Raw genomic sequence first — 13,886 nt, 5'->3', positions numbered from 1 at the left:
AAATTGACTAATATTTTCTGATGGAAAAAAAAAATTTTAATTATTAGCTTGGTCTTCTTTTATTTTCCAAAAATATTATATTTTTAAAAAGATATTTAATAAATATACAATTGTAACCTTACAATAAGTTTATAAAATTTTCACTTTTATTGAACTGATTTTCGTTAATATTCCAGATATCAAAAAATGCAAAAATTAATTTTCGAATAAGTTATTTTGAAACGGAGCTTTGGACTTAACTAATTTAACTAATTAAAAAAAGTTAGTATGTAATATATCCATAGGTAAATGAAAAGAGTGCAGATCCCCAATAAACCACCGGTATTTAAAAGCCGCAGGGGGGGAGGTGTTTGGGTTGAGGAAGTGGGAGTCACGTTGCGGGATGCTGTGGTGATATCGTCATGTTGTTTATTTACTTCACTATTTCAATTCCCAATAAGAGTTTTGAGACCGAGTCTGGTAAAACTTGGGAGTGAGGGAGAAAGATAAACTAACACTTGTATTTCCACCAACACAACCTCTCTTTTTTCTTTTTCTTGTACTTAATTCCTCCAATCAAATATGCCTGATTTATGCTTCATGGATCCGTTTTTTCCGCTTCTTTAACAGCGTCCTCTCCATGAACTTTTCAGCTTTTCTTCTTCACAAACACTCTCTTTTTCTCTCTTTCTTATCCTCTAAGACTGCTGGATAGTCTACTACTTCCACTTTTCTTCTTTTTGTCACTATCAATCTGATTTTCTCATTTCTAGCTGCGAGCTTTTATTTTTTATTTTTAGAAAGAAAAAACAAAAGCTGATATGGGCAAAGAATGGTATTGGGTTAGTGGTAAATCCTCCAAGAGAGGAGGAGGAGTAGGAGGAGGAGGAGGAGGAGGAGTAGGAGGAGGAGCAAATAAAGACAGTGGAAGCGCTCCTTCTGGTTGTATGTGCTCTGTCTTTCAGTTATTTGATTTCCATCAGTTTCAGTTTCCTTCACAACAGCACCAATCTTCTTTAAAACCGCCCGTCTCTTTTCTTCCCGAGGCGCCTGAGCTTGAGCCTCCTATTTCTAAAGGTTTTAACTTTGTTCCTTTTGCCATTTTCTAGAGAAATTTTGGGTTATGGAGTTTAATTATTATTATTGTATTATTTTTTTCAAGTCAGGTGTGGAAGCACCAAGAAATAGCTTGGAGTTAGAGGAGCCTTCATCGCCAACTACAGTATTAACGGAAGATGAAATTTTAAACATCCCAGTAAGTTTCAATATTCAATGAATATTTAATTAATTTCTAACACTAATCTTTTTGGTTTTCCACAAATCTTTTAAAATAATTTTTGTTATTTCTAAATATTCGTGTTTTTGTAAAGGAAGTAATCATGACAATAATGATAATGCCAATCTTTTTTTGCTTTTTGAAAAAAAAAATTTCAGATGAGTATTCAAATTAAAACAAATAGAGACAGTACGAGTTCAAAACCGAATGATTCATCCTCAGAAATCAGCTCTTCCCCAAGTACCAAAACTCCAAATTTGGTCGCAAGACTCATGGGTCTTGATCTTCTTCCCGATCAAGCCTACTCTCCAATCTCTTCTTCATCAAATCTTGGGACCCCAAATAATCCTGTTGGTAAATCTCATTTAAACCACCACCTCCGACGACGCCAGCCACTGCAAAGCAAAACAAGCAGCCATAGAAATAGTTTGGACGGTGACCATTTTTCAGGTACACGTTCTTTGCCAGAAACTCCAAGAATATCATCGGCTAGAAGGTCAGATGTGGAACACCGACTATCGCTTCAAATCAACAAAGAGAACTTAAGTCCAGGGGAAGAAATGATTCTTTCTCGTATTTCATCATTAAAAAGAAAAGAACTCAAAATCGAAGAAGAAAATAGAAGTCCAGGTCATTATGCAAGGCAGATAGTGAAGCAGGTTAAAGAAAGTGTTAGCAGAAAAGTTGGTTTAGACATTACAAACACAGTAAGAAACAAACAAGAGGTTGTTAACCAATTGAAGTCCAAGAAAATGACCAAGATTTTGACTACAGTTGCTCAAGATTCAAAAACAGGAAAGCAAACAGCAGCTTCTTGTTCTCCAAGACTGAAATTCTTGGAATCCAGACACAAGCCAATATCAAATGTACTATCCGATAAGGACCACAATAATATTTCTCAACCATCGGTTTCAGGAAATTCACAGGTCAAAATCATGTCACAAAAGAGCAAAGCTCCAACAACAAAGCCTAAGTTGCAAGCGGTGCAAGAGCAAGAACAACACCACAGACCTATCAAGAAGTGCAAGAAAGTGACTGAAGAAAGATTCGGTCCACCTAAACTCAAGAAACCTCCGCAAACTTCGGATATTATCAGAAACAAGCAAGAAGAACCATTTGTGAGTCCAACAGTCACCAGACCAAACATTCCTGACAAGAAATGCAAGAAAACTCCATTATCGAATGATCTGCTAAATATCACCGTCCCTACCCTTCTTCCAGTCAAGAAAGATCCTATGCCTCCAGCCACAAAAATTCCTCAGAAACCGGTAATAATACGTTTATATAAATTTTACTTCTTAACTTATTATAATTCTCAGGAGTTATAGTATTCTTATTCCTTGCTTATTTTTCAAGTTTAACGTGACACAATAATTTTGTGCGTGTTATAGGCACCAAAAGCTCAAGAAACGAAACGCAGCTCACAGTTATCTAGTTGTTCGAGCCATTCGTACAAGCAGCGAGAAGCGATGCATGCTACGTTCAATGCCCTAGACAGTAACAATAGGGACAGTTTTAACGGTGCAGTTGCTGCTGTTGTAACCACGACCACGACCACCACCACCACCGGAGATGGAGCAGCAGCAGCAGAAGCAGAATATGAGTACATCACTAGAATACTAAGACGTACTGGAATAGACAAAGATACCCCAGTGTCGTTTACTAGGTGGTTCTCTCCTTCTCATCCTTTAGACCCTTCAATCTTTTATCGTCTTGAATATTTCACCACTCTTTCACCTTCTGCTACCACCACCAGTGAAAAGTATATTTGTGGTGAACTCACCCTTCGCTGTAATAGGAAATTACTGTTTCACCTCATCGATGAAATCTTGGTCGAGATTCTAAAGCCTTACTTGAACATGAAGCCTTGGGCTTCCTCATTATCCGAGAGGTGTGATTTTAACATGCATGGTTCAAATTTAATTGATCTACTGTGTTCAAAAGTTAGAAGCTTTCCTTGCGCTGATTGTCGGCTTCTCGAAGACATTGATGCTTTAGTAGACAAAGACATGCCTGTTCTGAAAGGCCAGACTGAGGTGGCATTTGGTGAAGAAGGCGAAGGGATTGTAAATGAGATTGAGAAGGATCTGTTAGAAACGTTAATACATGAAACGGCCGTGATTTTTTACGGTGGTGGAAATGGAAAGTAGTAAAAAAATTGAACGGCATGACGTTTTAATTGAAAAAGAGACACGGAGCAGAAGGATCACATGGGGGTGTTATTCACGTGATGAGATGCTATTCGTTGGAGGTTGTTGGTGGGACCCGTGAGATTGGGACTTGTAAAGGGGTTTGAGTTGTACACGTGGAGATAGATATAATCGGCCGACAACACTCACTTTTGATTGGTTCTCAAAAGACAACAATTGACAGAGGAATCCATTTTCCTTTTTCTCTCTCACTCCACTTTTTGTATATTATTATACAGTAAATTAACTCTTTTTCTTTTTCTTTTTTAAAAAATTTTGAATAGGTTATTAGGAAAATAACTGGGTTTTCCTAATATATAATAAATTATGTGGTGTAATTACTGTTATTGTTGTGGGTTCTGTTCTATCGATAGAGTATGGACCATGATGTGACTTATGAATTAATTTTGTGTCATTTCTAAAGTTTGACCAACCCACCTATAGCAGAAGTGGGATTTCATATTATTGGTATATTCCTTTTAATTTGTATAGGAATTTAACATTGATCAATTAAAAAAAATATATACGCCATATGTAATTAGTTTTTAAAAATGTTAATATATATCTGCTCCATTCAATTAATTAATGGATAAATGAACTGATTTCTTCCCTGCAAAAATCTAAAGGAATTGACTGCTAAACAGCAAAATAGAAGCGAGAAATTTCGATCTTGAACCATGCCATTATTGAATAATCTGAATGGATAACCGATTGCGTCAACTTTTTGGTAAGATATGGTTGCATGTTTCGTGCAAGTTTGAGCCGGTGAAAGTGTCTAAACGTGAAAAGCCGATACTTAAAAAGATGGTTTTGCTTTTGCATGGACTCGAGACACAAATCTATGATGGTTTTGCTTTTGCATGGACTCGAGACACAAATCTATGTATATATATCTGTAAATCTCAAAAAGCCAGTTTAAAGTTACTGCCCATATATACGCTACGTAACAGAGTTGCAATAATAGGACAAACTGCCAACAACAAATTGAGAATATGTAAAGACGCTAATTAAAATGGGTCACCCTCCTTTACCTTTCCTTTTTCTTTAAAAGAATTCATTCAAGAAACCTGTAACTCTGAAATCTGAATTCAAATTAAAATTCAAGAATCTATGAGTATCAATTAAAGGACATAAGTTTTTGCTGATCAGAAGTTAATTTAAGCATAACAATGATATGCACAGCCATACTGCCATTTGTGGTAGCGCCATATCATGCGGTCTCCTTGTCCATATATAATTGAAGGGATTAAAGAAAAGGCAGAGAAAGAAGGGTAGAAATTGGAAATGGAGCTGTGTAGAGGGGCATAAATGCAAAGATTCCTGTAAACTTCTGGACCTAGCAAGTTATGGTTTCTGAGACCCATTCATATGAGGTGTCAGTATAGGAGAAGAAGAGAAGGGAATAAAATAAATATGAGAGACAAAGAAGGGGCTTCTCACCATGCCAGTATCAGTTAGATAAGGTTGGCTGCTTTGGTTGCATCGTCATGAGATTCTTAAATCCGTTTGAATTGGCTAAAAGGGTTTATTATGGTAAAAAAAAATTATGTACTTCAATCTTTCATCTCTCAATCATGCATTTCTTCTTAGCTTTACCACATAAAAAATTATTTTTACTGCACATTTGCTTTTATTTTCTTTAGTAAGAGACCAAATGAATCTAAACAGCCAGAGCTGAAAATGAAAATAACCTTCTTTTTAATAATAACTAACCACGGTTATATAGCCACTTTAGAATTTATTATAATAATAAAATTATTTCAAAATCCATATTACATGTAATTTTTACTATCTCAAAAAAATAATTTTAAATGTTACTTATTTATGAAAAAAAATATATATATAAAAAGCAGCAAACAAAAATTAAGGTATTCAGTTGACACATCTACAATTTGACAGAGATAAGAAGTAACATTTGATTTGGTATTTTCCTTGGGTGCTCAGAAGAATATAGAGGGATTTAATGAATATGAACTACTAATGTTATTAGGTCCTCAGTCCTCACTTACTAATACTGCCAAGTGCCAAGTCTCACTTTCCATGTCACTGACCAGCTCTGATATATATATATATATATATATATATATACACACAATAATACATGCAGATAAGAATCCTTTTTCTGTATACAGTACAATATACAGTACAATATAACTGGACAGTGGATATATGAGCGGGAAAAATTCAAATGCAATGCAAGAGATGTGTACAATTAAAATAAAAAAGAAATTCAAACGAAATTTAAACGCTATATATAGTTGGGTTGGGTTGGGTTTGTCCACATGTGAGAATTAATTGCATATGGTTGTTAATAATAACAAACCAAATAGTGATGATGAAATCTAAGGGTTGAAATAATATGGTTGACCATTTCCATTAAATGATGTTTGGTTTGTTAAGGGTAATACTTCAACTTATAGATCTGATGGTTTCTCACAGTTTCCTTTGCTGGGTTTTTGTGATCTTTCTTTATGAAATTTCGTACCATCTTTGGGGAAGATATTAATTTTCCTTTTTCTTTTATTTACAATTTTATTTTATTTATTTATGTGAGAATATTGAAAATTGATTATTAATAATAATAGTCTCAGGACAGGAGGTGAGGTCATCTTCAGATTCAGTTTTGCGCAAAACTTGGCAGATACCCTACACAATATTCCTGACCACTTCACTAACTCTAAAATCTAAATTGAATCTATCCATCCATGTATAAGACACACAGAAAAATATTAAAGTATATTTCAAATTCAAATGCATTGGCCAAATAATAAAATAAGAAAAGGAGTGCGAAGCATATGATTATACATATGATGGATCAGAGACTTACTAGTAAATAAATAATTATACATAATTTGGACCAACATGGTCAGTTGTAGACGTTATGTTATATTATTATTTTTGAAAATGTTTTGTTATATTATTATTTGTTACATGTGTTATTGTAGGAGAGCATGACAACGTGACCATGTACAGTGAGGAGCGTCTGATATTTTTTAGTTAGGAGATAGCTTTAGGCTTTAGGGTATAGCTTTAGACATACAGGATCGGGGCAGTGTTGGGTTGGCATATTATTATTGGAGGGTATAGAGTAGGGTACAGTATAAGAGTTGGACCCATTTGTATTATGCATAAGTCATGGAAAAGATTCATTATTGAGAGACAGCTCTATTTCAGTACCCTTAACGCATGCATTTTGACCAAACTTGCTTTTGTCTGTTATTACTAAGGAAGGGTAAAAGACGCAGTCAAGCCTAAAATCAAAATCAAATGTTTCTTGTAAACGGAAATTAATTCACTATTTTATAAGTAAAATATCAAACAACAGAAGTTTATTAAAGAATTTTTGGAATAAATCAGAAGGTTGTGTTTCTTTTCTGAGAAACTAATAAGGGTAAACTGAAGGATAGTCATAGGAAGTTGGATTGATCCACTGGCTGTTAAGAGATGTTATAGATAAGAAACTAAAGTCCAGTCCTCGTGAAATTGCAGTTTTAGTTATTAACGGAAAAAAAAAGACAAGACATGTCCAAGCCCAATTGAGCCCACCTTGGCTTCAAGCAAAGAAATAAAAGACCAAGGATAGAGAAAATTGTGGTGGCAGTCCAAGCTACCACTCGGTGGATGATAGCATGCCATGGGTTGTAGCCCACCACCTTTCCCTCTTCCTCCTCTTCTTCTTCATCCTTTCATGGCTACTCCAATTTACAGGAATAATTTTAACATTGAGATGAATAATCAATGAGATTATTGATTTTTTTATTTTATTTTATTCAAAGATAGTTCAGTCCAATGATAATATTACAATGCTGCAACTTAAAACAGACTTACAAAGATAAAACTGCTATGAAGTCCATTGAGGAAAACCCACAATGAGATGCAAATGATTATTGAACATTGAAGAATAGTAAATACTAATAGGTAGGGTTAAAACAGCTACGAACAGTGCATTTCTGGAAGTCCAATGAACAATTCAGTATCCACCTCTGAATTCTTATCGCTTAAGTTCAAGTCCTTCACAGCTTGTTTCTGTTCAATTGGATTTGGCCATTTCTTCTCACCACACTAGAGATAATCAGTGCAATAAATACATTAACAAAATATTTCCAACTGGATACTTCAATATCTGTTAGTATATACTTAAAAGGCTCATTTGATTGACACTAAATTCAGGTAATTTAAAGAATCTTGGAAAATGTACGTATAAATGATCACCTTTTCACGTAAACTTGCGTTCTCTTCTAACAGGAGCTTTTCCTGAAATACAAGTAATAAAAGAAAATATTAATTATAAGAACCAATTTACATTTGCTAAAGATGATCAATGTATGCATCTTTAATTTAGTTTCCATATTTAGCAATTACCTTCGCCTTGAGTTGCTCTAGGTTCTCCTTGAACAATTCATCCTGAATTGTTAATTAGACATTTTAATCAAGCTTTATTTCAAACTTATTCCAGTTTCTATATAAATAGATGTTGAAATTTATAATAACGTACCCTTCTTGCCCTGATAATGTTTAAGCTTTTCTCTAGCTGTTCTTCTATATCTTGGACTTCTTCAAGACAACATGAACCTGAACATCGTCCCAAAAGCTTCCTAAGACATGATTGCCAAAATTTAGTGGCATGAAAATAATGAAGTGTTATTCGTAACAGAAAGCAGAAAATCTCAAACTAATTAAACCGTTGCAAAATTTCAAGTCGTTCAATCTGCTTCACCATCTCTGCTGATTCGCACATTAGTTGCTGCATATAGAATTAGTAAGCGTGAGAAAATCACAATACTAGACCTTATCTTTTTTTTTTTTTTTTTTTTTTTTTAAGTAAAAGGGAGAGCTAAGCTCAAGAAAAACCACGTCTCAACGAGGGTGAGGTACACCACACACACATCAATATTAGACCTTCTCCTTTAGACATTAAGATTAGTGTTAATCATATTAAGGATAATCTCTGATTCAAATTTTGTTCAGGAAAAAATTATGTATAAAGTTATAAACCCATAAAATAGAAGTCTAACCTGAATTTGCTCTCTATCAACACTGTCAACTTGCATAACCTGAATTTGCTCTCTATCAACGCTGTCAACTTGCATAACCTGAATTTGCTCTCTATCAACACTGTCAACTTGCATTTCTTTTGCACTTTTACGGTACCGTTCTACTGTCTTTTGCATGCTGAAGCATCACAAAAACAAGATATGACCAATATAATATTAGTTTTCTGAAGGTACAAGAAAAGGCTAAACACATCGCAATAGACTTGTATCATTAAGGCTTAGGTTTCCTTCTATATATTAGGCAATGAATATTTCAGCCTCTTACCAGCTCAAAGTCGATCTACCTAGATTTTATTAGTGATAATTACTATTTATTCCTTAGGGTTTTGTAAAGTACACTAACAAGGATGTCGATTGTAAAATTATACTCCCTCTCCATTCCATATTAGGTGTCCATTCGGAGGATTTCACTAGAATTAAGGAAATCATAAAGCTAATACTTTAAACTAAGTAGTCAAAAGAGGTTGACAAAAGATAAAAAAATTAATTGCACTAACTCATGACAATAAGGATGCATCTGGAAATAGTTATAGAATGTTATTTTAATTTTATTAAAGGATACTTTAATTAGATTTTTTTAAATCAATTGACACTAATATGAAATTGAAGGTAGTACTATTTAATTCATACATATATTTTTTGTAACTAGGAGGTTTAATTCCCCTCAGGTTATGACCCTCTCAATAAAGTGTGATCCATGATATTTTTACCCTTATGGAAAGTGGTGTCATTTACCACCTTAACCAACATCTTGTTGATTTAATCCCTATATTATTAATTAACTTATCACACTAATTGGTTCAACCGTTAAGTTTTCCATTAATTGATTATGAAATGCCAAAAGTATTCAACTAAAGGCAGCTATCAAAACCATTATTTTCTTGCCTATAACTTAAACAAAGGCTTTCATCCTCTTGATCAATTACTAGAACCACATTGTTTTTGAAAGAAATATATTTTATATTTTTAATGTAATTTAAGTGATTCCTGTAGGTATAAATTAAATTTATTTGTTGATTCTTAATAATTTTGGTTTGGTTGATTGTGCAAATTCAAGATGAGTTTTAGGGTATTTTTCCTTACTAATGGAGTATAAGTGAGTGATTACCCCATTTTAAAATCTCACCTCACCCATTTGTTTAAGAATATCAAACATTAAGAGAAAATGTTGATCCTGCTTCAAGAATTTTAACTAAAAACACACGACTACCATGTGACAAATCATTTGTTTGTGGCATTGTAGTTAATTAGAATAGCGGGTTGATATTTAGTACCTCAGTTGCATTAAATTCGAGGATTTTTAACTTTTTCACAAGAATTTAAAAATGATTTAATTATTTCAATTTCAAAAAAAAAAATGATAATCGATTAAAATACTATTTAATTAATGCTTATTTAATTAATATAAAATTTAATGCAAATATCTACAAAAAGGTAAAGTTGAAATAAAAGAATTAATACAATTTTGATTTTCTAAAAGTGTCATTTAGATGAAATAAAAAATAATTTAAAAACTACCAAATTTAATGTCTAAATGAGATTACAACAAAGAGATCATATATGAAAATATGAGTAAAAATAAAAACAGACTTGAAGAGATTAAAACAATAGCGTAATACTTTGTTACAAAAAGTTAGAAGTACATGCCAAGATATAACCTAAGTGAGAAGTGCAATAAGTTTTTCTTCAGATAATTTAGTAGCAAAGGCAAAGCAAAAATAAAGAAATCTAATAAGAAAAAAAGTTTTTTTTTTTACCATTTTCTTGATTCCACCCTTTTCTATCTTAATTCCAATGTCTTAAAATATAACTTGTCCTACATGTGTGTTTCTTGCCATGTTTTTCTAATCACTCTCTATTTGACATCTTAAAACATAATTATCAAATTTATGCTTTTTTTTACGCCTCACACTTCAACAGCCATTTATGTCTTATTGTGCCTCGCACCTTTAATTACTATGATATATATCTTGAGTTGAGCTTCACTAGTATTTTGTATTTACTCATCCCAATTCTACTACAACCCTAAGTCTCCAAGTTAACACTCTAACACGGAATCCCGTTTTCAATATTGTCCTGCCTGCTGTAGAAATTATTTCCTAAGCTCATCTCTTCATTAGACTTTTCCTACTCTTTGTTCTCTTTTTTTTTTTTTTTTTTTTCTTTCTGGTACGATCTTCTTCCGCGGCTAAACCCTCTCAATTAATTGATTGTATAAAGTTTCTAAGACCTTGAAAAACTAATCTTTCACCAACCACCAAATGTGTATATATTTGATCTCATTTTCTTTACCAAAACACAAAACTAGAAACTTCCATTAAAGCTTTAGGATGCAATTAAGAAGCAATTATTATTATAAAGCCAGTGACTGCACTGATATAGGCTGAAACCCCTAAAAGCAAAATTAGATAGACTAATAGCATGGGCACCTTCATTTCTTCGTAAGGTGGTCTGATTCAGAAATAGCATATAATACATACCACACACGAATCTGAAAAGGAAAATTTAATTTATCAAACAACTGGAGAAAATATTATAAAATCTCTTGAAAGATAAGTATATATAGGCGAAAAACATAAGCAAAGGATAAAAAACGAAAGAAAGAAGTAATAGTACAAAAAAACACCCTCTATGATCTCATGCAAAGAAGGTCAACATTGAGATTGTCTTTTAAGAACCAAGCAATCACGAAAAGAGGCGGATCATAAGTAACTTAAGAGGAGTAAGTATGAAAGAGAAGAAAGCAAGAAATCTTTGATACTGATATTCAAATAAAAAGGTTAGTTCCTATAATTGCAGACCAACCAAATATGGCCATAAACTTTTTGGAAATCCAACAATAAATAGAAAAATCTAAGGACTGTTTGCAGAATCTATACTCATTATTCGTACTTGATACAAGTAAACTAAGAAATGCTCAAAAAATATGTGTATAACTGTTTGTCTGGGAATTAGATGATGTATCTATGTTCTCATATAGTTATTTATAATACAACTCAAACTGTAACTGAATATGTACATTTATGGTAAAAATCCTAGCTACAATTGCCGAGCAAGAATCTTGATAATTAACGCTCTTCTAGTGATTTTATTGACTGACGTTACTTTATTTAGACGTATCTGGACAATGTTCGACTTTTAATTAGTTGCTCGGCTTGGTCACTCTAATATGTTAAGTCATCCTAGTTAGTTCAATACATATTAGTAGTATGTTCCTATCGGTGCTCATTCAACTTTTTATGTCATTACTCACTTTCACTTGTTATTTATACTCGTTTTTAATTCTAAATATTAAATATTGAATATAATTTTTATCTTATTCTATTTAGATTTTTATAATATCAAAACAAAATTTCAGATGATATTAAGGTGATTATAATGATTAATTAATCAATTCAATTTATATTGCCATTTGTCTAAAATTCATTATAACTGAATAATTCTACGATATCACCTAATAAATACATTTTCCATGTATGATGTAATACATATATATTATGATGCAAGAAAATTAAAACAATCAGTATTTTAGTTAGTTTCTGTGGAAACATACTCTTTACTTGCGAACTCAGATAGCCTTCCTTCCTGTGAAAAAATCATCACAGCAACTTCTGCATCGCATAGAACAGATAGCTCATAAGCTTTCTTCAGAAGCCCGTTTCTACGCTTGGAGAAAGTCACTTGTCGGCTTTTGACATTTTCGATCCTCTTCATTTGAATCTTTCCTCTCACTTTCGCCATGTCCTGGAGGAAGAAATCAGTTATAAGAAAGTGTAGCAAAACCCTGAAACTGAAAATAATTCTCATTTTTAAATACTGAAGTGAAATAAATTAAAAAACCTCACCAACTACAAGACAAAACTCCAGCAAATCCAGCGCTTGCTCCCAGCAGAAATCCAAGGCCAAGAGATAGTTTACAGAACTATTGCACAGCAACTATATATTGTAGATTTAGAAGAAACAAAAAACGAATATATCGAAGATTTTAAACAGCCAATGGCAACATAGGAACTGGAAAGGAAACTAAACACAAATTAGAGATATGAAGAGTAGTACAGTGGAAAAGCAAAGGAAACCCTAGAAATAAAGTTTCAGGCGAGAGAAACCTCGAGTGGATCTTTACATGGTGTGTTAGAGTGGTACTCTGGTCTCTTTATTCTCTTACCACAAAAACCCACCCAGAAGGGTAAAAATTTATTTGTATATATCCTAATCAAGATCTTATCTTTTCTCAACCACCCAGAAGGGAAAGGACATAGATATTATAATTAGTATGTCGATTGAGAAATTGAAGAACCTAATTGCCTAACCTGTTTTGGTAAGACTAAGAAAAATAATAAATCCTGGATAGTTATGGTTTGACACTTTACAGGTTGATCGAAATATCTGTAACAGATATAGATGCAACGAGCCTTGTTATAAAAATTAGAAAGTAACAACAGTAAGGTGTCCGAAAAGTAACAACAGTAAAACTGTCGGAATTATCGTACGTTTATGTCCTCTATTTCCAGTTAAATTTAGACAACGCATAGACAGTCACATCGTTCAATGGACGGTCACCTTGTCTGTGTGGCTGATCAGCCCAGGTTTTTCTTTTTTTGTTCTGCCTTTCTTGGTAATTTTCCCCAATATTAATTTAGAAATTTTTTTAAGAATTTGATTGGGTCATTTGATTGGCCCCATATGGAGTAAGGATTAAGCATATACTGGTTCGAGTGGCTTGGGCACCATTTTTTCGACTGAGTCTGACGTTAATGTGTGCGGTTATACTCCCTACCTCCCTCTCACTCACTCTCTTTTACAATTCTAGTAATTGTTAATTGTTAGCCGTTAGTTACTTTTTTCTTTCTTTTTTAATAATTAGCTATTTTTTATTATATTTAAACTATTTTATTCTATTTTTGGAGCTTATTATTGATTTAGTATTATTTAAAATTTTGAAAAAAATAATAAAAGATTGAAGTTTTGTTGATAGACATTTTGAATTTTGTTGAAAGCAATGTAGAAGTTGGAAGTTGAACAGACACGTACATCTCCCACAAAATGTTCCTCCGTAGTCGTAGATAATGGAAAAGGCTCAATTGCGGGATGCCATGCCGATGCAGTGATGATCCTGCACGTATTTTGTTTGTATCTCACTCGTGGCTTTAAAAAAGCTTGCAGCCTAAACCGTGAAAACCGTGCTGTGGGGGCGCAATGTAAGCGTAAAAGGAGCTTTATTTGACACAGTGTGGATGTGAATATTGCTTATTCCATAAGAAAAAAAGTGTTATCTTGCCGAAAAAGATAGGCAGATTGGTAAAATAATTGAGTGATTTCTTTTAACCTTCGTTTTAACAAATTAATTCCTGAAATTTTCTTATTTATTTCAATCACATACTACATTTA

The 13,886-nt window shown here is 33.0% G+C and overlaps 2 protein-coding genes across 3 annotated transcripts; one reads left to right on the top strand and one right to left on the bottom strand.

The window, feature by feature from the left end:
* Nucleotides 1–338: 338 nt before the first annotated feature.
* On the top strand, nt 339–3,909 carry LOC105648535 (uncharacterized). The gene is made up of 4 exons (XM_012234956.4): nt 339–1,056; nt 1,146–1,234; nt 1,414–2,523; nt 2,647–3,909. Exons 1-4 carry the CDS (start codon nt 801–803, stop codon nt 3,403–3,405), a joined length of 2,214 nt encoding a protein of 737 aa, XP_012090346.1. The 5' UTR covers nt 339–800; the 3' UTR covers nt 3,406–3,909.
* Nucleotides 3,910–7,172: 3,263 nt separating this feature from the next.
* On the bottom strand, nt 7,173–12,903 carry LOC105648534 (MADS-box protein AGL42). Of its 2 annotated transcripts, XM_089715717.1 has the most exons (8): nt 12,344–12,902; nt 12,052–12,242; nt 8,460–8,616; nt 8,127–8,188; nt 7,940–8,039; nt 7,807–7,848; nt 7,657–7,698; nt 7,173–7,506 (listed from the first exon to the last, which is right to left on the bottom strand). In XM_089715717.1, exons 2-8 carry the CDS (start codon nt 12,237–12,239, stop codon nt 7,378–7,380), a joined length of 720 nt encoding a protein of 239 aa, XP_089571843.1. In that variant the 5' UTR covers nt 12,240–12,242; nt 12,344–12,902; the 3' UTR covers nt 7,173–7,377. The 2 variants fall into 2 exon arrangements, with proteins under 2 accessions (XP_089571843.1, XP_089571844.1); XM_089715718.1 differs by lacking the exon at nt 8,127–8,188 and having other exon boundaries at nt 7,940–8,035; nt 12,344–12,903.
* Nucleotides 12,904–13,886: the final 983 nt, after the last annotated feature.

This window comes from Jatropha curcas, chromosome 10 (assembly GCF_041381405.1).
Source record: "Jatropha curcas cultivar XTBG-Jc1 chromosome 10, XTBG_Jcur_1.0, whole genome shotgun sequence".
Lineage (NCBI taxonomy): Eukaryota > Viridiplantae > Streptophyta > Magnoliopsida > Malpighiales > Euphorbiaceae > Jatropha > Jatropha curcas.
Note: the sequence above shows the minus strand (reverse complement) of the source record. Positions and strands in the feature narration are given on the sequence as shown.